At 40.9% G+C, this 25199-nt stretch overlaps 1 protein-coding gene across 10 annotated transcripts in view; it reads right to left on the bottom strand.

Moving 5' to 3' along the window:
* Positions 1-25199, bottom strand: part of RBMS3 (RNA binding motif single stranded interacting protein 3) — an 819111-nt gene that overhangs the window by 7709 nt on the left and 786203 nt on the right. For 5 of the 10 annotated variants that reach the window (XM_005695513.3, XM_018067046.1, XM_013973416.2 and 2 more), the window contains one exon: positions 23325-23452. In XM_005695513.3, coding sequence (XP_005695570.1) covers positions 23325-23452 — 128 coding nt within the window. Of the gene's footprint in view, positions 1-22867; positions 23453-25199 lie in introns of those variants that run through there. The other 5 variants (XM_005695514.3, XM_018067047.1, XM_013973419.2 and 2 more) reach the window with 1 other exon arrangement.

The raw sequence follows: 25199 nt of genomic DNA, 5'->3' as shown, positions 1-25199 counted from the left end.
AAGTAAAGATTCTCCAACACTTTCTTTAAGTCCTGTTTCATGGAACCTCATTCCCTCAGTGCTTCGTGGGTTCTTCTGATGCCCAGTTGCTTGCTTTCACGAAGAAAGCTCAGGGCTGCTGTGTAAAGGTATCCAGGTGTTCTGCCGCACAAGACACACTGATGCAGGAGAACCTCGGGGCTAATTCCAGCCCAGTCTGTTCCCCAAGCTGTGTACTCCAGAGCAGGCTGCATTTGCCCTGAGCATGTGGCCCTTACTCAAATTCATAAAAGCCCTCAACGATGTTTTGAACTAGGTGAGACTTGGCCTGGGATGCCCCAGAAGGTTTTCTTTTTCTAGTCTGACTCAGCTGTGGCTCTTAGAAACCTGCCTAACTTGTTCCTAGAATCATGTAAGGAAAGCAATTTGCTGATAGATTATTTCCATTGTTAACCAGAGTTTAAGTCTCTAGAAATACATTTATTTTTCTGTGTTATGAAAGAAAGTGGCATTCCTTTTTAGAATGAAAGCCATCAAAATGGTCAAAATAGCAGTAACAGTGAGGGAAATTTTAGTCGTCGTCATCCTGGGAACCGTGGGAACCACGGAGTTTATTTGATCTCTCTATATATACCTTTGCAAAGTATATCCTTATTCCATTTATTTCTAAAACTCTGTCTTGTTATGGGAACCACATTTGGTGTGTGTGTTTGTGTTTGTTTTTAGGTCTGTTCTTTGTTCCCATTTCCATCTTCCACCCTGGTATTACTGTGCATTGAGCAGAAAATGCCTAAACGGCAAGAATCTGCATCAGACCTGTTCAGTGAATGCTTTCGGTCAATGGACTGCATGACACAGCACCCCTCAATGCAGGCGTGTCAGGTGGGCTAGTCTCCACGCATCTGTGTGTATGAGCGAGGCTGCAGCTACCTTCCTTCTTTGTTATTGGAGGATAATTGCTTTTAAATGTTATGTTAGTTTCTGCTGTACAAAAAAGTGAATCAGCTGTATGTATACACATATCCACTCCCTCCTGGGCTTCCCTCCCACTACCTCCATTCCACCCCTCTACATCATCACAGAGCCCTGAGCTGAGGCCCCTGTGCTATACAGCAGCGTCTCACTAGCTATCTATTTTATACATTGCAGGGTGTATGTATCATTGCTGCTGTCTCAATTTGTCTTACCCTCTCCTTCCTTTCCCCACAGTGTCCACAAATCCATTATCTTCATCTTCGTCTCTATTTCTGCCCCACAAATAAGTTCATCAATACTGTTTTTCTAGATTCCATGCATGCATGCTAAATCACTTTAGTTGTGTCTGACTCTGTGCAACCCTACAGACTGTCGTCTGCCAGGGTTATCCTTTATCCATGGGATTCTTCAGGCAAGAAAACTGAACTGGGTTACCAAGCCCTCCTCCAGGGGAGTCTTCCTGACCCAGGGATCAAACCCGCATTTCCTGCATTAAAGGTAGATGCTTTACCATGAGTCAGGGGAAGCCCCTCTAGATTCCATATATACGTGTTTAGTTTAGTCCTCAGTCATGCCTGACTCTTTGCAAACCTCATGGACTGCAGCTTGCCAGGCCTCCCTGTCCATCACCAACTCTTGGAGTTTGCTTAAACTCATGTCCATCGAGTTAGTGATGCCATCCAATCATCTCATCCTCTGTTGTCCCCTTCTCCTGCCTTCAATCTTTAGCAGCATCAGGGTCTTTTCCAGTGAGTCAGTTTTTCACATCAGGTGGCCAAATAATTGGAACTTCAGCTTCAGCATCAGTTCTTCCAATGAATATTCAGGACTGATGTCCTTTAGGATTGACTGGTTTGATCTCCTTGCAGTCCAAGGGACTCTCAAGAGTCTTCTACATATACACGTTAACATACGATATCCTTTCCTTCCTGACTTACTTCACTCTGTATGACAGACTCTAGGTTCATCCACTCAGTACAACTGGCTCAATTTTGTTCCTCTTTATGATTAATATTCTCTTATATATATGTATCATAATCCTCTTATCCATGCACGGACATCTAGGTTGCTTCTGTGTCTTGGCTATTGTAAATAGGGCTGCAACGAATATTGGGGGTGTGTGTATCTTTTTGAGTCATGGTTTTCTCTGGGTATATGCCCAGGAGTGGGATTGTTGGGTCATATTGGAGCTACTTTCAAGTTTTACAACCTTCCACAAATGTTTCCAATAGCCCCCTCCCATCACTTGCTTCATCCTTCAAGTGGTCTTGTTGCCACATGAAAAGAAATGAGAAAAAATAAATGGTTGTCCTTTACATCTTCAAGGTGGCTTGCTGAAGTCTGAATGGAAGACTGTTTAATAGTCTATTGCTATTCAATAGAATTAAATTCACTCCTGGGCTTCCCTGGTAGCTCAGCTGGTAAGGACTCTGCCTGCGATGCACTTTCGCTTTCCTGGAGTTCGGGTGGAGAGGGTGGTCAAAAGTGGTGTGGAGAGAAACACTGCTCTAAGCGAAGTGCAATGCTTGTTTAAATGTAGCTCTCTTCGAAGCTATTAATACACTAATGGACATGACCCCCTACAGGGCCAGATAGATACTTACTTCCTGAAAGATTGCAGTATGTTCTGGTCTCCTTTGGAATGCTTTAAAAAATTATTAAAAAACTGTCAGAATTTTTTTGTCAGTGTAATTATTTGATACTAATGTAAAAGATCACATGTTTTCAAAAACATTTTTTCTCCTATTGATGCCTTCCTTTGTTGATAACCTAACTGTATGTTTAGTTTAGAATAGTGTCTTCACCACGCTCTGGGTCACAGAATTCGTTTCACATGAAAATCTGTGAAGTTAATCTGTCAGGAAGGATGTTGGTGAATATGGGATGATTAAATCATTTTAAGGCTTCTAGCCTAAAAGTCTACAATTCTAAGATGATGGTTTACTACTTTTTAATGTATTCACTCTGCTTTCAGAGGGGAGTGGGGGGTGGGGAGGATGGAAGATGAGAGCATTCAGACTGACTCAGTGATCTTAAAATGTGGACAGTCTCCCTACCTTCACACTGACCTTAGAGGGCTTCTATCTCAACCCTAGTATTGCTAGGGCTTTGTAATTTTTCAAGTCTTCTCTAAAAGAACTGTAATAACACCAGATGTCTATACATGGTCAGTATAGTAATCAGTAAATTATATGCCCTTGATTACTATCCACACATGTCTGTTGAGATTTTGACTAATGATACATTTTATTTGTATTTTCATAATGCTCTCAGTCACACAAATTCCTCTTTTTTTCTAAAGTTTTTCTCTATTTTCCTAATTGAATTTATTTATTTTATTATATTGTTTGGTTTTTATAATGCCCTTTAATGTGCCAAGAAAAAATCAATAGGATGAAGAACATGGTGTCTAATGAACATATTTTTCAGGCTCATCTGTAATATAACCTGAAGATTTTAAAGGCAACTTCTTCAAAACAGCACTTCACCACAATCAATACATTTATTTCAGCTGTTCTTAATCAACTGACTGCGATCAGGGTTTCTCAACTTGGCACTACTGATATTTGGGAGTGATCATTTTTCTGAGTTATAATTCCTTTTTTTTTTTTTTTACTTTACAATATTGTGTTGGTTTTGCCATACATCAACATGAATCTGCCAGAGGTGTACATGTGTTCCCAATCCTGAACCCCCCTCCCACCTCCCTCCCCATATCATCCCTCTGGGTCATCCCAGTGCACCAGCCCCAAGCATCCTGCATCCTGCATCAAATTACGGTGCATCTCATTTTAATTTTATAATAGTCTCACTATCCAACTTAAATGTTCTTCTTGCTCCTGATCAAAGCCTTAACATTTTGGAAGCTTTCTGTTTTTTTATGAATGCCAGCGCAGGACATAAGCATTATGTAAACGTGCACTTTCACACTTCATTAGGACGGGGAAGGTAGACAGGAGTGGATCTGTGCTCTGCTGTGCGTAGTAGCTCAGTCGTGTCTGATTCTTTGCAACCCCATGGACTGTAGCCTGCCAGGCTCCTCTGTCCATGGGATTCTCTAGGCACGAATACTGGAATGGGTAGCCATTCCCTTCTCCAGGGGATCTTCCTGACCCAGGAATCGAACTCACATCTCTTAACGTCTCCTGCATTGTTAGGCGGGTTCTTCACAGTCTGAGTTACCAGAAGCCCACACCCCAAGTCCAGGGAAGGGTGGTCAGTCTTCCCTCAGCTATGCAGACCTGCCTTATACTTTCTGGAGAACACTGATCTAATCTCTCACTTTAAAGATTTAAGGGAGGCCCCTTGAGTAAGAACTGGTAAATGGAAAAGATGGAATTTTAAGGACTTCTGATTCTCTATATTAGAATGTAGCTTTGCTTGCAGACTCATACTTTTCAAGTCCTAGTTTTTTAAAGCCATTTTCTAAGTACACAAAGAAAAACTGGCTGTAAACGGAGCAGAAACTGGAATTTCCAAAGAACATCCAAAATAAAGCACAGGTATCATTTTCCTGGTTTGGGTAAAGAGTAACCAGCCTCTTGCATTACTATCCCCTTTGAACAATAGGAGCCAAAAAAAAAAAAACAAAAAAGAACAACAAAATAGGAAGTAATGTTTTTTTAGCTTGAAAAGTGGAATTTGGAATATTAAAATTTTGTTGACCCATGATTCCAAATATAACCTTTTTGTTCATATGCACATTATTAACATTTCTCAAACTTTTGTCCTATAACCTTCTGTGTGTTGTCTGTATTTTTTTTTTATTAGAGTATAGTTGATTTCTACTTGTTAGTTTCAGGTGTACAACCAAGTGAATCAGTCACATGTAAGCATATGCCCACTCTTTTTTAGGTTCTTTTCCCATATATGCCATTAGAGAGTACTGAGCGGAGTTCCCTGTGCTATACAGTAGGTCCTTATTAATGATCTTATATGTAATAGTGTGTATATGTTGATCCCAATCTCCTGATTTTTTCCTCCTTCTCTAACCCCCTTGTAACTATAGGTTTGTTTTCTACATCTGTAAGTCTATTTCTATTTTGTAAATAAGTTAGTTTGTACCATTTTTAAGATTCCACAAATGAGTGATATCATAAAATATTTGTCTTTCTCATTCTGACTTTACTCAGTAAGACAATCTCTAGGTCCATGCATGCAGCTGCAAAAGGATTTATTTCATTCACTTTATGGCTGAGTAATATTCTGTTGTCTATATGAACCATATCGATCCCCTTTATCCTCTTTTCTGTCGGTGAATGCTGAGGTTGCTTTGATGTCTTGGCTATTGTAAATACTGCAGCAATGAATATTGGGGTGCTTGTATCTTTTTGAAATATGGTTTTTGTAAGACATATGCCCATAAGTGGGATTCCAGATCATATGGCAACTTTTAGTTTCTTTGGAGGAACCTCTGTACTGTTTTCCATAGTAGTTGTACCAATTTACATTCCCACCAACAGTGCAAGAGGGTTCCCTTTTCTCCATAATCTCTCCAGCATTTGTTTGCAGTTTTTTGATGATGGTCTTTCTGATTAGTGGGAGGTGATATCTCATTGTAGTTTTGATTCACATTTTTCTGATAGTTGGTGATGTTAAGTATATTTTCATGTGCTTTCTAGCCATCTGTATATCTTTTCTGAAGAAATTTTATTTTTCAGATCTTCTGCCCATTTTTTCATTGCTTTTTTGATATTGAGCTCCATGAGTTGTTTGTATATTTTGGAGATTAACCCCTTGTTAGCTGCTTCATTTGGAAAGATTTTCTCCCATTCTGTGGGTTATCTTTTCATTTTGCTTATGGTTTCCCTTGCTATGCAAAAGCTTTTAAGTTTAATTAATTATTTTAAAATCATTTTTGTTTATATTTTCATTACTCTAGGAGGTCTATCAAAAAAATATATTGCTGAAATATATGTCAGAGAGTGTTCGTCCTGTTTTCCTCTAAGAGTTTCATACTATCTAGCCTTACATTTAGGTCTTAATCTATTTTCAGTTTATTTTTGGTATAGAGAGTGTTCTAATTTCATTCTTTTACATGTAATTGCCCAGTTTTCCCAGCACCAGTTACCGAAGAGACTGTCTTTTCTCAATTGTGTGTTCTTGCCTCCTTTGTCACAGATTAGTTGGCCATAGGTATGTGGATTTATCTTGACTTGCTGTCCTGTTCCATTGATCTATATTTCTATTTTTGCACCACTACCATACTATATTGATGAATGTAGCTTTATAGTATAGTCTGAAGTCAGGGAGACGATTTCTTCTGGCTGTTTTTCTTCTTCAATATTTTCTTGGCTCTTTGGGTGTTTAACGTCTTCATTCAAAATTTGCCTTTTGTTGTTGTTGTTGTTCTGTTTTTCTGAAAAAATGCCATAGGTATTGCATGGAATCTATAGATTGTTTTGAGTAGTATAATCATTACAATATTGATTCTTCCAGTCCAAGAATATAGTAAATATTTTCATCTGTGTCATCTTTGATTTCTTTCAGCAGCATCTTACGGTTCTATGAGAAGAGGTCATTTGCTTCATTAGGTAGGTTTATTCCTAGGTATTTTTTGATGTGGTGGTAAATGCGATTGTTTTCCTAATTTCTCTTTTTGAGCTTTCATTGCTGGTATATATGTATACAAGAGATTTCTGTGTGTTTATTTGGTAACCTGCAACTTTGCCAAATTCACTGATGAGTTCTAGAAGTTTTCTAATAACATATTTAGGATCTTCTGTGTATCAGTCAGTTCAGTTCAGTCACTCAGTCGTGTCTGACTCTTTGCAAGCCCATAGACCACAGCATGGCAGGCCTCCCTGTCCATCACCAACTGCCAGAGTTTACCCAAACTCATGTCCATCGAGTCAGTGATGCCATCCAACAATCTCATCCTTTGTTGTCCCCTTCTCTTCCTGCCCTCAATCTTTCCCCAGCATCAGAGTCTGTTCAAATGAGTCAGTTCTTCGCATCAGGTGGCCAAAGTATTGGAGTTTCAGCTTCAACAGCAGTCCTTCCAATGAACACCCAGGACTGATCTCCTTTAGAATAGACTGGTTGGATCTCCCTGCCATCCAAGGGACTCTCAAGAGTCTTCTCCAACACCACAGTTCAAAAGCATCAATTCTTCAGCGCTCAGCTTTCTTTATATTCGAACTCTCACACCTATACATAACTACTGGAAAAACCATAGCCTTCACTAGTTGGACCTTTGTTGGCAAAGTAATGGCTCTGCTTTTTAACATCCTGTCTAGGTTGGTCATAACTTTCCCTCCAAGGAGCAAGTGTCTTTTAATTTCATGGCTGCAGTCACCATCTGCAGTGATTTTGGACCCCCCAAAAATAAAGTCAGCCACTGTTTCCCCATCTATTTGCCATGAAGTGATGGGACCAGATGCCATGATCTTAGTTTTCTGAATGTTGAGCTTTAAGCCAACTTTATCACTCTCCTCTTTCACTTTCATCAAGTGGCTCTTTCATTTTTCTTCACTTTCTGCCATAAGGATGGTGTCATCTGCATATCTGAGGTTATTGCTATTTCTCCTGGCAATCTTGATTCCAGCTTGTGCTTCTTCCAGCCCAGCATTTCTCATGATGTACTCTACATATAAGTTAAATAAGCAGGGTGACAATACACAGCCTTGACGTACTCCTTTTCCTATTTGGAACCAGTCTGTTGTTCCATGTCCTAACTGTTGCTTCCTGACCTGCATACAGATTTCTCAAGAGGCAGGTCAGGTGGTCTGGTGTTCCCGTCTCCTTCAGATACTTCGGATACTTCTTTCAGATCCTTTCAGATACGCTTTCTGTACTTCTGTGCATAGTGTCATGTAATCTGCAAACAGTGACAGTTTGACTTCTTTTCCAATCTGGTTCCTTTCATTTCCTTTTCTTCTCTGATAGCCATTACTACAGCTTCCAAAAGTGTGCTCAGTGAAGGTGGCGAGGGTGGCCACGCTTGTCTCCTCCTGCTCCTTGTCGTAGAGGAAACAGTGTGTCACCATTGAGAATGATGTTAGCTGTGGCTTTCTCATATATGGCCTTTATTATGTTGAGGTAGGTTCCCTCTACAGTCACTTTCTAGAGAGTTCTTTGTCATAAATGGGTGTTAACGTCTGCAAACTCTTTTTCTGGACCTATTGAGATGGCATGCAGCTTTTATTCTTCAGTGTGTTAATGTGGTGGATCACACTGATTGATTTGAATATATTGAAGGATCTTTACATCCCTGAGATAAATCCCACTTGACCAGGGTGTATGATCCTTATACTGTGTTGTTGGATTTCGTTTGCTAGTATTTTCTTGAGGATTTTAATGTCTATGTTTAGCAGTGATATTGGCCTATAACTTTCTTTTTTGTGGTATCTTTATCTTGTTTTATTATCTGGGTGATGGTGGCCTCATAGAATGAGTTTGGGAGTGTTTCTTCCTCTGTGATATCTTTGGAAGATTTTCAGATGGGTCAGGGTTAACTCTTCTGTGAATGTTTGATTGAACTTGCCTGTGAAGCTATCTGGTTCTGGATTTTTGTTTGTTGGGAATTTTTAAATCACAGTTTCAATTTCACTGCTTATGATTGGTCTGTTCCTGCTTTCTATTTCTTCCTGTTCAGTCCTGGAAGAATTTGTCCATTTACTCTATCTAGGTTGTCCATTTATTGATGTATGGTTGTTTGTAGTAGTATGATCTCCAGTGATGGGTGGTGCTGTGTTCCACCCTTGTTGACTGATCGTCCTGAGGTGTCCCCGCACTGGAGCCTATGGGTTGCTGGGAGGCGCCAGGTCTTGATGAGAAAATGGTGACCTTCAGAAGGGATCATGCCAATGAGAACTGCTGCTGCCGGTGTCTTTGCCCCACAGTGAGCCTTGGCTGCTCCCCACTTCTGCAGGAGACCCTTCAGAACCAGCAGGTAGGTCTGGTCTGGGCTCATATGAGGCCACAGCTTATTTTGATAGGTCTTGGTGTACACAAGACCTTGTATACAGCCTCCAAGAGTGGAGTTTCTGTTGCCCCCAGTCCTGTGGAATTGCCAGGATCAAACACCACTGGCTTTCAAAGCCAGGTTCTCTGGGGGTTTCTCCTCCTATTGCCAGATCCCCAGGCTGGGGAACCTGACATGGGGCTCAGAACTTTCACTATGGTGGGAAAACTTCTGTGGTATAATTGTTTTCCAGTTTGTGGGTCACTCACACCATAGGTATGGTATTTGGTTTTATCCTGACTGTGCCCCTACTTCCATCCTTTGGCGGCTTCTTCTTTGTCTTTGGAGGTAAAATATCATTTTCTGATAGGCTCCAGCATTGCTCAGACGATGGTTGCTCAGCAGTTAGTTGGATCCTGGTGTTTTCATAAGAAAAAGTGAGTTAATATGTGAGAAGGGAAGAGAGACTGTCTCTGCAGGAGCACAGTGAGAGACAGTGGTGCAGGGTGAGAGATGCTGTGTGGGCAGAAGCATCTGTCAAGGCTTGGGGAGTATGGGAAACTGGCTTTGGTTGTTTCAAGGCACAATGAGGAAATGAATGATTTAAGATCCTCCTTGTTAACAGTTTCAAGGAGAAGGAAACAGCAAACCAATCCAGTATCCTTGCCTGCAAAATCCCATGGACAGAGGAGCCTGGTGGGCTGCAGTGCATGGAATAGCAAAGAGTCAGGCATGACTGAGTGACTAACACACACACACACACACACACACACTTGTTAACAGTTTGATGATGTCTGGGTAAATGAAAATGACACCTTTATTTATCCAATCAACAATTCTTGACCGAGTGCTTACTATGTGAAAGGCAATATTCCTGATGCTAAGGAAAGAGCCATGAAAGAAGCAGATGCCTCCCCCACCTCTTGGAATTTCTCTCCTCCTAGGCATAGACTCACGATCAATGGATCAGTTAGCAAATCATCAAAAAGAAAAAGACTCTCAAAGTAGAATATTTTAAAAAGATACATTCTCTGATAGAAAGTGGCTGGATAAATACCTAAGATTTGGCATCAGGGAAGGTCTCTCATATAGGCCTGCTTGCGAAAGACAATTATAAGCTGATCCAGGAGAGTCTTAGAGGAAAAGCATTCTAGGTAGAGGAAACAGGAAGTTTAAAAATCTGGAGGTGGGAACCTGAAGCAGGAGTCATCTCATATCAGTCAAATTCCATCCTTCCTTTTCTTCAAACTCTCCAGAGGTTTTGTAGCTCTCTTAGAATAAAACTGAGAGCGCTTGATGTACACAAAGCTACATATCCAAGGCCCAAAGGCGTATGAAAGTTGGCCTGTTGGACTTTATCTCCTATAATTCATCCAGCTACATCACCACGCTCCAGCCTCAGTTTCCCTCGTTATAATGTAAACTCTTGAGGGCACGGGCATCTGGCATGATGAGCGATATTGGGGGTGAAACTGGGTCTAGGATGGAGGTGGGTAGGGAGACTCTTGCTAGAATTTCTCAGAGGGAGAGGTGTTCTCTCTGGATTGGGCAGAGACACCCTCCCCCCACCAACTCCTGTTGCATCACACAGTGATCATGAAAAATGGGGGCAGCTAAAGCTGATTTACTCAGCAGGGAGAAGAGGTTCTGGACAGTCACAAGAAACATGGGGAGGGTTTGGCTGCTGACCATTTTTTTAGAGGTGGGACTGTATTTTCCCTATACAGAAATCTGCTTTATGACAGTCTTATTTTGAGAGTAAGCCACAAGCAGCATCCCTAATGGTACAGGCTGTAAGTTTCCCTGCATCCTTACTCCATCTTTCCTGGGTTGAGTGGAGAGCTTCCTTAAACTACCGTAGCCAATTCACGTTATCTTGAATATTCTGAATCTCACAAATGGAGCTCATTTCCAGTTTCATTATGCTAATTAACATGGCACTGCTTTCATCAGGCAACTCATTTCTAACAATCATTATGCTAATTGAGATATGGGTAGTTTAAAATACTTGTACAAACCTCTGGCCTTTCTCATTAAATGAAAGCTGACCTCCTGTGGGGTGTGAAATTCTGATTAGGGTGGCTGAGTGCCCCTGAAAAGTAGCTTAACCCATTGCACATACATTTCACACCGTAATGTCTAAAGATATTTTAAATTAAATTACAGGGGGGGTCAAGATGGCGGAGGATTAGGAGGATATGGAGTTCAACTTTCCTCACAAATGCATAAAGTGTACATCTACAAATGGAAAGAAGTCTCACAGAGCGCCTGCTGAACACTAGCAGAAGACCTGAGACACTAAACAGGGTAAGGACGATCCCTGCAGAACTGGGTGGGAAACTGAAGGAGAGGAGAGGCTCCCACACCTGGGACGCCCTCTCGCTGGTGGGGAGATCAGCTGGGACAGAGGGGAGCTTTGGGTCTTGGAGGAGAGTGCAGCAACCAGGCTTCGGCAGGCAGGACCAAGTGAGGCTTGCAGAGATGGTCTGTGCCAGAGCCCTGCAGGCCCCATACTTAGACATGTGTCTGCTGGTGCAGACGGGGGCTGGAACTGTGGGGTTTAGAAAGAGACCTGCGGAGGGAACAGCTGTGGGCTGTGGGGAGAGGGTTTGCGGGGATGAGACTGAGGAAGCCACGGCCAGGAATGCTCAGAGAGGAAGACTGCACAGCCATAGATGTGAAGCAGCGTTGTTGAAGCACAAAGAGCAGGGCTACCTCTCTCCCCATGTGCTGCCCCTTGCCTCCCTAGGGCACCAGGAAGGGCTCCAGCTGGGCAGGCTCTGGGGCAGCTTTGGGACCAGAGGCCCTGTGGGCGGCGCACATGCAGAGGTGGGGCTGAAACCACAGATGAGCTCCAGGAACAGTGCAGTGAAGGAGAGCTGAAGTCTCTCTTCACGGCTGCATGGACCATGAATTTACACCCCTGCTGCCAACTGTGTGAATTCAGCTCCTGAGGAACAGCTGAGCAGACAGTGAGTGTCTCTGTAGCAGAGATGGGCCTAGCTTTTGCAGCTGTGGACTTTGTGGGCACATTGCACGTGGGAGTTGGGCCAGAGTCTGAGCTGCCTCCACACACCCCCGGCAGGTCCAGATCCATTAGCATTGCAGTCCCGGGACCTGACTTTGATTGATCCACACTGGTGGCCTGGTGAACAACAATGCCTGAGAGACACCGGGGGCAAACTGCCTTCACACACATGGGTAATGTGGGGCTAGTTGTGCCAACAACAGGGTAATCTGAGAGCTCACACAGGTGACCCAGAGATCACACCCACACGTGAACAGCTTCAACGGAGGAATACTGAGTGCTTTCTTCCCAAGTGCTGGGAGAGCGCCAATCCTGCCTTCCGTGTACTGAGGTCAGAAACACAGCTAAGAAACAGATCGTGGGGCCCTCTGCTCCAACCACTAGGGAGCAGACCCTGCCCCTGAGCACAGGGAAAGGGAAAGCAAGCAACCACAGACCAAAGGGAAAGCTCTGCTCAACATCCAGTACAGCCTCTGGACACCACATCAGTCAGCACACCCTGAGGAAAGAGGTAGCAGATACCCAAACCCAAAACAGCACTTGCACCAACAGATAATTAAACCCACGAAGGCTATACAGGGAAGTTCCATCATAAAAATAGCCCTCCAAGACAGTCTGAGGATCTGGTATCAGAAGTTTAGAGCAAGAACCCCCGAGCATTTAGCTGTGAAGTTCAGCAGGGCTTGAATGAAGGAGCTCTGCTGGGCGGAGGGAAAGAGACGCTGCGCTCTTGGAGGAAGCACACAAGGAGCCACATGCATGGGAATCCACACAGAGCATCACCTCCAGGAGCCTGGACTTGACCGACTCAGGATCTTGGAGGGCCCCCTGGGAAGGTAGCTCACTGTGGGCGCAAGGACACCATAGCAGAGACCACAGGGAATACTGATCAGCATGAACTCTCCCAGAGATCCCTGTGTCAGCCCAAAAACTTGGCCCCACCCAACAGCCTGCATGCTCCGGAGCTGGAAAGCAAGGCAGGAACACAGCTCCACCCATCAGAAGACAGGCTGGACCTCAGGTTCAAGATGGTGGCGTAGAAGGATGTGCTCTCATCTTCTGCTGCGAGAGCACCAAAATCTCAGCTAGCTGTTGAGCAACCATTGACAGGAAGATGCTGGAACCCAGTAAAAAAGGATACCCCATGTCCAAAGACAAAATGCCACAGTGAGATGGCAGGAGGGGCACAATCACAATAAAAGCAAATCCTATACCTGCCCAGTGGGTGACCCACAAGCTGGAGAACGATAATACCTAAGAAGTTCTCCCACGAGTGTGAAGGTCCTGAAGCCCACATCATACTTCCTAGCCTAGGGATCCGACCGAGGGACTGGGACTTTCCCAGGAATCTGACCTTGAAGCCAGCAGGACTTGATTATAGGACTTCCACAGGACTGAGGGAAATGGAGACTCCAGTCTTAGAGAACACAAGCAAAATCTTGTGCACACCAAGACCCAGAGGAGAGGAGCAATGGCCTCATAGCAGACTGAACCAGAACTACTTGCTAATGTTGGAGGGTCTCCTGTGGAGGCCTGGGTCCACAGAGGCTCCCCAGGGGGTGAGGGCACTGGCAGGAGCAGTCTGGGAAAGTCCCTCTTGGCATAAGCCCTCTTGGAGGTCACCATTAACCCTACCATAGACACTACAGACCCTGGGCTTGGGTGGCCTCAGGCCAAACAACTACCAGGGAGGGAGCGCATCCCCACTCATCAGCAGATGATTGGATTAAAGCTTCACTGAGCAATGTCCTGCCCACCAGGGCAAGACCCGGTTTTTCCCACCACTAGTCCCTGCCATCAAAAAGCTTACACAAGCCTCTTAGCCTCCTGCATCAGAAGGCAGACAGAAGCAAGAGAATCCACAGTCCCAACAGCAACTAAAACAAAACCACATTACAGAAAGTTAATCAGCATGAGAAAGCAGACCATTATGTCCCAGGAGAAGGGACAAGATAAAACCCCAGAAAAACTAAATGAAGAGATAGTCAACCTTCCAGAAAAAGAATTCAGGATGATAATAGTGATGATGATCCAGGATTTTTGGAAAACAATGAAGAAAATGCAGAAATCTTTACTGAAGAACTAAAGAACAAAAAGAGATGAATAATACACTGGAAGGAATCAATAGCCAAATAACCCAGCCAGTGGAACAGATAAGTGACCCGGGGGACAGAACGTTGGAAATCACTGCTGCAGAATGGAATATAGAAAAAAGAGTGAAAAGAAATGAAGACAACCTAAAAGACCTCTGGGGCAACATTAAACGAACCAACATTCATATTCCAGGGGTCTCAGAAGGAGAGAGAGAGAGAAAGGGAACTGAGAAAATATTTGAAGACATAATAGCTGAAAACTTCATTAACATGGGAAATGAAATAGTCAACCAAGTCCAGGAAGCACAGAAAGTCCCAAGCAGGATAAACCCAAGGAGGAACACACTGAGACATATAGTAATCAAACTGACAAAAATTAAAGATAAGAATAAAACACTAAAAGCAACAAGGGAAAAATGACAAATGACATACAAAGGAACTCCCATCATGCTATCAGCTGATCTCAACAAAAACTCTACAAGCCAGAAGGGAATGGCAGGATATAGTCAAAGTGATGAAAGGGAAGAACCAACAACCAAGAATACTCTACCCAGCAAGACTTTCATTCAGATTTGATGGAGAAATCAAAAGCTTTCCAGACAAGCAAAAGTTAAGAGGATTCAGCACCACCAAACCAGCTTTATAACAAATGCTAAAGGAACTTCTCTAGGCAGGAGACTCAAGACAAGGAAAAGACCTACAGAAAATAACCCTCCCAAAAGAAAATGGTAATGGGATCATACATATCAATAATTACCTGAAATGTAAATGGGTTAAATGCACCAACCAAAAGACATAGACTGGCTGTGAAGATGAAAATATGCGCATGTATGTAATTCCACTTACCACGTCACTCTGCTTGGCCCCTCCAATTGCATGTGATTATTTTATACTGTTAAATTAATCATGTTCCCATTATGTCTTGCAATTTTGATTATATTTCACTTTTTTATCTGGCTATTGATTTTAAAAACTGACAAACAGTATTTTACTGTTGTGATTATGGAGCTATTACTCACTTAATACCATTGTATCATGATTGGTCAACATAAAAATAATAGAACTCTGTATCACCAAAAGTACCATTTAATAGAAAAAACTGTAATCACTTTTTAAAGTCCAGATGCATATCAGAATTATCTTGGAATTAAAAAAAATAAAAATGGCTAGGTAATGATTTTTTCCCCCCCAGAGCTCCAGATGTGTTTCTAATGAGCCATGTTTAAAAACAACCGAACTATTATGATGATCTTTTACTTTCGTCTAGTTTGTTTCACTTTTTCTATTTCGTATTCAGAACTCCCATTTCATTTAGTTTATGTGTTCCAATTTCCCCATCTCTTCTTTTTTTTATGTTCTTTCTCAAGCCTTTATTAAGTGTAGTAGAACTTTGTATACATATATAATAATATGTATAATATATAGAGAGAGAACTTATGAATTTTGTCTAAATTTATGACATTTTGAGTCTACTTGAGTTAGTATGAACAGAATGCTAGATTTCTAATTGAAAAATAGCTATGCAACACACAGAGGTTTACTGTATAGCACAGGGAACTATAGTCAGTATCTTGTAATAACCTATGATGGAAAATAAATAAATACTATATGTTATGTGTATAACGGAATCACCTTGCTGTGCACCTGAAACATTGTAAGCCAACTATATTTCAATAAAATAGATATATTAACAAAAAAAATCCATAAAACGTTAAAAAAAAGGCTGCCTAAAGTCTTACTGAGCTCACAGCCACCTCAAACACATCTCTTGACACTGCCCTGCCCACCAGAGGGATAAGACCCAGCTCAAGCCACCAGAGGGCAAGCACTAGTCATTCCCACCAGGATGACTATACAAGCCCCTGGACCAAGCTTACCCACCAGTGGATGGACCCCAGAAGGAAGAGGAACTACAATCCTGCAGTCTGTGGAAAGGAGAACACAAATACAAAAATTTAGACAAAAATCAGATGACAGAGAAATAAACTGCAGATGAAGGAAAAAGATAAATCCCCCCAAGCCCCAAAAGAACAATTAAATGAGGAGATAGACAATCTACCTAAAAAAGAATTCAGAGTAACAACAGTAAAGATACAAAATCTCAAAATTATGGAGGCACAGACTGAGAAGATACAAGAAATTTTTAATAAAGAAAAGATTTAAAGAAGAAACAGAGATGAACAATACAAAACCTAAAATGAAAACTACACCAGAAGGAATGATTAGAAGAATAACTGAGTCAGAAGAACAAATAAGTGAGCTGGAATATAGAGTGGAGATCATTGCCACAGAACAAAGAAAAAAGAATAGGAAGCAAGGAGGACAGTATCGGAGAGCTCTGGGACAACAAAATGCACCAACATTTGCATTATAGGGGTTTGAGAAGAAGAAAAAAGGGAATGAACTCGAGAAAATATTTGAAGAGATTATAGCCAGAAACTTCTCTACCATGGGAAAGGAAACAGTCACCCATGTTCAGGAAGTGCAGAGAGTCCCATACAGGATAAACCCAAGGAGGACCGTGCCATGACACATGGTAATCAAACTAACAAAAAACACAGAGTTATTAAAAGCAACATGGGAAAGGCAGCAAATAACATACAAGGGGACCTCCAGAAGGCTATCAGGTGATCTTCTGGCAGAAGCTCTGAAGGCCAGAAGGAAGTGGCATGATGAATGGGAAAAAACCCTACAACCGAGAATACTCTATCCAGCAAGGCTCTCATGCCAATTCGATGGAGAAATCAACAGTTTTACACACAAGTGAAAACTCAGAGAATTCACCACCAAATAAGTCTTAAATGCTAAAGGCACTTTTCTAGGTGGAAAAGGAAAACCTACAACTAGAAACAAGAAAACTGTAAGTGAAAGACCCTTGGACAAAGGGTAACATTCAGGAAAGGTAAGGCTTCTCTGGTGGCTCAGATGATAAAGAGTTTGCCTGCAGTGTGGGAGACTCAGATTTGATTCCTAGGTCAGGAAGATCCCCTAGAGAAGGAAATGGCAGCCTACTCCAGTATCCTTGCCAGGAAAATTCCATGGATAGAGGAGCCTGGCAGGCTACAGTCCATGGGGCTGCAAAGAGCTGGACACGACTGAGTGACTTCACTCACTCAATAGGAAAGTTAGGAAATCATCCACACACAAATATGTCAAAACCAGCAATTGTGAAAAAGACACAAATGCAGGATATTGGAAATGTATTTGAAATTAAAAGAGAAACAAAACAGCCTAGTATGTATAATAGACTGCTATATCAAAACGTCATGGGAATTGCAAACCAAAAAAACTACAACAGACATGCAAAAAAGAAAAAGCACCCCAAACGCAACACTAACGATAGTCATCAAATCACAAAAGAATAACAGAAGGGAAGAAAGAGGACCCACAAAAGTAAATCTGAAACAATCAAGAAAATGGCAATAGGAAAATGCACATTGATAATTACCTTAACTGTGGATAGATTAAATGTGCCAACCAAAAGAAGCAGACTGACTGGATGAACACAAAAATAAGAGCCATAGATGTGCTGTGTACATGACACCCACTCCAGACTAGGAACACACAGAGACTGAAAGCGAGAGGATGCCAGAAGGTATTCGGTGCAAATGGAAGTCCAAAGAAAGCTGGAGTGGAAATACTCATAAGTATCACAAGAGATCACAATAAGTATATTGTAAGTATTATAACAGTATTACAAGTATTATAAGAGTATTATAAGTATTATGAGAGTATTATAAGTGTTATAAGTAGGTATAAGTATTATAAGTATCATGAGAGTATTATAAGTGTTATAGTTAGGCATAAGTATTATGAAAGTATTATAAGAGCTAGGGAAGGCACTACATTATGTTTAAGGGATCAATCCAAGAAGAAGTAATGCTTGTAAATATATATGTATCCAACTTCAGAGTACCTCAATATATAAGGCAAATGCTAACAGCCATAAATGGGGAAATTGACAATAGCGCAATAATAGTGGGGGACTTTAACACCTTACTTACTTCAGTGGACAGATCATCCAGACGGAAAATCAATAAATAAACAAAAACCTTGAGTGACACATTAGACCAGATGGACTTAACTGATATTTATAGGGCATTCCCTCCAAAAGCAGCAGAATACAGTTCTCAACTCCACATGAAACATTCTCCAGAATAGACTGCATATTGGGCTACAAATCAAGCCTCGGTAAATTTAAGAAAATCAATCATACCAAGCATCTTCTCTTGCCAAAACACTATGATATTAGAAATAAATTATAGTTAAAAACTATAAAAAAAGCAGAAACACATGGAGACTAAACAATATGTTACCAGACAACCAAAGGGTCACTGAAGAAATCAAAGAGGAAATAACATATAAACACAAATGACAATGAAAACAAAGTTTTATCCAAAACCTACGGGACATAACAGAGGCATTTCTGAGAGGGAAGTTTATAGCAGTACAATCTTACCTCAAGAAAAAAGAAAAATCTGAAACAACCTAAACTTACACCTACAGCAACTAGAGAGAGAACAAACAAAATCCACAGTTAGGAGGAGGAAAGGACTCATACAGATCAGAGGAGAAATAAATGAAACAATATTTGAAAAGATAAACAAAACTGATAAAATGTCAGACTCAGCAAGGAAAAAACAAAGAGGGCTCAAATCAATAAAATTACAGTCGAAAAGGAAGAAGTTACAGTGAACGCCACAGAAATACAAAGGATAAGCAACTGCCATGGGCAACTATATGTCAATAAAATGGACAACCTGGAGGAAATGGGCAAATTCTTAGAAAGGTACAGTCTCCCTGTATGGAACCATGAAGAAACTGAAAATATGAACAGACCAATCATAAGTACTGAAATTGAAACTGTGATTAAAAATCTCTCAAGAAACAAAAGTCCAGGACCAGATGACTTCACAAGCAAATTGTATCAAACATTTATAGAAAACTTAATGGCTATTCTGAAACTATTCCAAACAACTGCAGAGGAAGGAACGCTCCCAAGCTCACTCTATGATATTACCATCACCCTGATACCAAAACCAGATAATACCACCATAAAAAGAGAAAATTACAGGCCCATATCACTGATGAACATAGATGCAAAATCATAAACAAAATACTAGATAGCCTACTGAATCCAACAATATATTAAAAGGTCATAAACCAGGATCCAGTGGAATTTATCTTAGGGTTTCAAGGTTTCTTTGATATACGCAAATCAATCAACGAATTGAAGAATAAGAACCATACGATCATCTCAATAGATGCAGAAATGATTTTGACAAAATTCAACACCCATTTATGATAAAAACTCTGCAGAAAGTGAGCATAGAGGAAACATACCTCAACATAGTGAAGTCTATAGATGACAAACCTACCACTAACATCATACTCAGAGGAAATGCTTTCAGTTTCTCATCGTTAAGATCAGTAACAAGAAAAGGATGTCCACTCTCATCACTTTCATTCCACAGATTTTGGAGGTTCTAGATATGCTAGTCGGAGAATCAAAAGAAATAAAAGGAATCCGCATTAGAAAATAAGTAAAACAATCACTCTTTGCAGATAAGATGATACTAAACACAGAAATCCCTGAAGATTTTATCAGGAAACTACTAGAGCTCATCAGTGATTTCGTTAAAGTAGAATACAAAATCAGTACACAGAAATCTGTTTCATTCCTATATACTAATAAGGAAAGATCAGAAGGAGAAATTAAGGAAACACTTCCTTTCACCATCACATCAAAAATAATAAAATACCTAGGAATATATTTACCTAATGAAGCAAAAGACCTGTACTCCAAAACCTATTATCACTTTGATGAAAGATATTGAGGTGGCATTAACCGATGAAGATATATATATATACCATGTTCTTGAATTGGAAGAATCAATATTGTCAAAACCACTATGTTTCCCAAGACAATCTTCAGATTCAATGCAATGCCTATCAAATCATCAATAGCATTTTTATAGAACTAGAACAAAAAAACAATCTTAAAACTTGTATGGAGACATAAAAGGCCCCAAGTAGTCAAAGTCATCTTGAGAAAGAAAAAAGAAGCTAGAGGAATCAGGCGCCCTAACTTCACACTGTACTGCACAGCTACAGTGTGGTACTGGCACAAAAGCAGAAATGTCGATCAGTGGAACAGGAGAGAAAGCCCAGAAGTGAACCCTTGCACTTGTGATCAATTAATCTATGAGAAAGGAGGCAAGGCTTTACAATGGGTAAAAAACAGTCTCTTCAATAAACGATGCTGGGAAAAATGGACAGCTACATATAAAGAACAAAATTAGAACATTATTAAATACCATACACAAAAATAACTCAAAATGGATTAAAGACAGAGACGTAAGAGTGTATACTACAAAACCCTTAGCAGAAAGCATAGGAAGAACACGCAGACGTAAATTGCAGCAATATCTTTTTTGGTCCGTCTTCTAAAATAACAGACGTAAAAAGCAAATATAAATAAAGCAACTGTATGCCAATAAAACGGACAACCTAGAAAAAATGGACAAATTCTTAGAAAGGTACAATCTTCCCTCTTCCCATATTGAACCGTGATGGTTTAATGGGACTGAATTAGACTCAAAAGTTCTTGCACAGCAAAGTAAACCATAAACAGAATAAAAAGACAAAGCACAGAATGCGAGAAAATATTTGCAAATGATGTGGCCAAAAAGGGATTAATTTCTAAAGCATATAAATGGCTCATGCAGCTCAATATAAAAAAGAGCAAAACAATCCAGTCGAAAAATGAGCAGAAGACCTACACTGGTGTTTCTCCAAAGAAGACGGGTGGCCAAGAGGCGCATGGAAAGAGGCTCAACATTGCTCATTATTAGAGAAATGCAAATAAGAACTGCAGTGAATATCACCTTGCATCTGGCAGAATGGCCATCATCAAAAGTCTAGAAACAATAAATGCTGGAGAGGGTGTGAAGAAAACCCTCTTACACTCTTGGTGGGAATGTAAATTGATACAGCCACTGTGGAAAACAATATGAATATTTCTTTAAAAACACAACTACCATATGATCCAACAGTCCCAATCCTGGGCTTATATCCAGAGAAAAGCGTGGTTCAAACATATACATGTGTCCCAGTGTTCACTACAGCTCTGTTTACAACAGCTAAGACATGGGAGCAACCTTAATGTCCATCTACAGATGAAGGGATAAGGAAGATGGATATACATACTCAATGGAACATTACCCAGCTATTAAAAAGATGGGAAAAAGCTATTTGCAGCAACAGGCCAGAACTGGAGATTACCATACTAAGTGAGGCAAGTCAGAGTGAGAAAGACAAATAGCATGTGATGCAGTTTAGCACAATCTAAACAAGTGATAAAAAATGAACCTGTTTATAAAACAGAAACAGACTCCCAGGCTTAGTAAACATGGTTACCAAAGGGAAAATGGGGGCAGGGGGAGGGATAAATTGGGAGTTTGGTATGGACATACACATATACCTATTTAAAACAGATAAGGAACAAGGACCTACTGTATAGGGAGACCTACTCAATATTCTGTGATAACCTAAATGGAGAAGAATTTGGAAAAGAATAGATACATGTGTAAGTAAAACTGAATCACTTTGCTGTACACTTGAAACTAACACATTATCATTCAACTAGACTGCAATATAAAATAAAAACCTAATAAAAAGACCAAAATGCATTATTCGCTATAGGTATTTCCTGAAAGTTTTACGTATATATATAAATCAGTATATAATATTGATAGTAGTAGTAGCAGTAATGATAAAGTAATACCTTGTATTTGTAAGGTTAAGTCATATTCTAGCACCAGGGTCCTCAACCCCCAGGTCATGGACTAGTCCCAGCGCATGGTCTATTAGGAACCAGTCTGCACAGCAATAGGTGAGTGGCAAACGAAGCTTCATCTGTATTTATAGCCATTCCCCATTGCCCCAGAAGGGACCGTCTAGTTGCAGGAAGACAAGCTCAGAGTTCTCACTGATTTTGCATTATGGTGAGTTGTGTAAATATATGACAGTGTGATGAAAATAGAAATAAAGTACACAGTAAATGTAATGTACTTGAATCATCCCCAAACCACCGCCTCACCGCCCCTCCCCAGTCCATGAAAAATTGTCTTCCACAAAACCAGTCTCCAGTGCCAAAAAGATTGGGGACTGTTCCTCTAGCACATTTAATTTGCAGGGTCCACTTTAGAAGTGAAACCACATATGGAAGGTGCCATTAACATGATTAAATCTTCTAACAACAAACAAATTTCTAAATGTGAATTGAGAGGAAAGAAAACTTATGATCAAGAAATGAGCACCACTCATTTGCACCGCTTTTCTGCAAACAGGAAGAGTCTTTGGGAATTCTCTATCCACCAGGGCTTTGACCATTACCTACAAAGTAGAACAGTTATCATGAGAGAACTTCTGTAGAGAGACGGAAGTTCTGTTAATTCCTTTGGTTTCCATCAAAACCACTCAAATTTTAATCTCCATGATACTCCACACAAAGCCAACTGTACTTGGCTTTCTAAGTGACTTAAGGCTTGTCAGCAGGAATTCTGACTCCCTGATTGCTGCTTTGCCATTTAATTCCTGAATCTCTACTCCACATGGTTTTATATTTCTCCATACTCATTTTCGTAAACTGTTTTACTGGGTCAGCTTGAAGCACTCTTGCCAGGGGCATGCTGCTGTCTTCATTTAAGAATGACACCAAGACCACAGTGCAGGTGCACTATGTTTCAAGTGTGAACACTGCAGTTTTTCCAAAAGTATTGTAAAGTAAAATAAAGTAAAAAAAGTAAAAATAAAAAATAAAGAATTCAAAATACTAAAAAAACAAAAACAAAAACAAAAGTATGTATGATAGAATTTTTTTTTGTAAAAATGGCTACAATGCCCCTCCCTTTTGGTAGTGAATTCCTACATTATCTTTGGGGTTGGCCACATGATTTGGTTTGGCCTATGGGACTGAAAACATGCTGGTTGTCTGGGCGCCCTCTCTTGCTGTTCTCTGAATTCGGAGACTTCCATGCTTAGTGTCACCTGGCTCCACAGTATCCATCCCATAGCCATCAGACAACCGAGGCTCAGAAGCAGAACTGTGAAGATGCCCAGCTGCTGGGCCCAGAGGCTCACACAAGCCCAGTCAAGAGCAGAAGAAGCATTTGCCTGAGGTTCACCCAAATGCCAACCTGCAGAATCATGAACTAAATGAATGTCTGTCACTGAGTTTGGCATGGTTTCTACCGCAGCTAAAGCTAGCAGATGCCACATGAGAGGAGGAAGTCCAGGCGGCACATCTGGAGGGACAGAGTTCAGCATGGCCAGGACTCACTTGGACTGTTGGTAGGAATACGCAGATGCATGCTCGCTGGCTGTGTCCACTGCTATCTGCTGCTGCTGACCGCTCGTGTCCTGGGACGAAGGTGCCACTGTCTGGGGAGAGGTCTCAGCCACAACACCCTGTGGAGGCAACGAGGACATAGAACCTTACTGGCTTGAGCAGAAGGGCTTCTTGCAGACGGACTGTGGGGCATTTCCCTGTGCTATCTGCCACTGGGCTTGCGTAGAGTTGCACTCAGCTATATAAAGCCACAGAAAACACTAGGAGTAAAACCACAGAACTCATTTGAGGAATTTACCTCCATGTGTGACCAAGAAGACTTGCCATCAGAAGACCCTGTAGCAGTCAAATGATCAAGAAATCATTTTGCCTGCAGTTAGAACTTTTAAGCTGCAGTTGCCTACAGCCACACTAAATAATAACTCCTTAATTTAAAAAGAGCATGCAGAATCCCTATAAAAACTTCCACATTTGAGCATTTTCCTGGGAATAAATTTCTCCACCCTGTCTCTCCGATCCAGCAAAACACTGGACCTTACTATTAATAAAAATCTATATCCAGGTTTGGAATTCTTCTAAAAGGACATTGTCAAGTATGCTTTCCCTTAAGGAATTTGATGTGTTTTATTTACTTTCGTTTTCCTTGACATGAACTGGGATTCATTTAGAGGTTTCAGAAAAAGAAACATCCTTAATTTTGACTTGCTTCTTCCTTTAGCCTTTTGGTGGTTTCCGTTTCTCTAGGATGCCAACTCAAGAATGGATTTCTTGAGTTGGTCCTCACTCAGAAGTTATGTTTGGTTCTGAGAAAGGTTTGGTAGTTAGTCAGCCTAGGGAGGGAATCCATATGAATACATTCTCCTGGTTGTACTTATAGCCTTGGACTTCTGCAGAGATACAAGCTTTTGATCAATGTTCTGTCCTTAACAGAAGCTCCCTGACATTGCTCCTCAAAATGTAAAAATTCTCCCTTTATGAATTCAATATTTTTTCACCCCTAATATACTATTTGGTATTATACAGTTTTTGGAGTTTCCTACCTGCATTGACTTGTATGAATACTGGTGAATTTTCAATGAGTGTTTTTACATAGAAAATGAATCAGTGCCTTCCTTTATAAGCACAACTCAAGGCAATATATCAGGGTATACTTATATAATTCTTATTGATAGTCTTCTTTTTAAATCTCAGATTTATTGATATAATTAGACTGTTTCCAATAAGCAATACTCTCAAGTGTGTCTCCTTGTTTTAGAGTCTTCAAAAACCTCAAATTCTGTAGATAAGCACACACATTTGGTGTACAGATAGAGAGATGCAGCTATGTGGCCAGACACTGATGCTTAAAGCCACCTATGATGTCTAGATTTATAATTTTTTCTCATGGCCTAGATTTTGATAGCTAAATCTAGCAAAGAACGTATATTTTAATCACATACTCTCAAAAATCTGAAAAGCTAATTAAAACCTCTTTAATAGTGAACCATTCTCGAGGGCCTATAGGTCTGGAACACATAAAAGATTAACACGCTGTTCCTCCTTGGTTTCCTAAATGACGCGGTACTGTCCTCTTAAACGTCTGTGCTTCCCAAATCCTGGTACCAGCAAACATCAGTAACACACCAACAAGCAGACATACATGTTGAAAAGATCCAGTTTGGTCTCTGAAAATTGCACCTGATCTGTGTGGCTCCAGGGGTTGGAGGAGTCATGCTGGTCCCCCACACTGAGTGGCACCAACGTGAGGAGCAGCAAGAGCTGGACAACAGAGGAGTCCCAGCTGCTGGAAGACATCCACTGCGGCCATGCCAGCAAATGCGCATCAGGAGAAGGTGAAGGAGGGCCGGGAGCAGGGAGACGTCTATA

Source organism: Capra hircus, chromosome 22 (assembly GCF_001704415.2).
Source record: "Capra hircus breed San Clemente chromosome 22, ASM170441v1, whole genome shotgun sequence".
NCBI lineage: Eukaryota > Metazoa > Chordata > Mammalia > Artiodactyla > Bovidae > Capra > Capra hircus.
The sequence above is the reverse complement of the archived record's forward strand: the minus strand, read 5'-3'. Positions and strand labels throughout refer to the sequence as shown.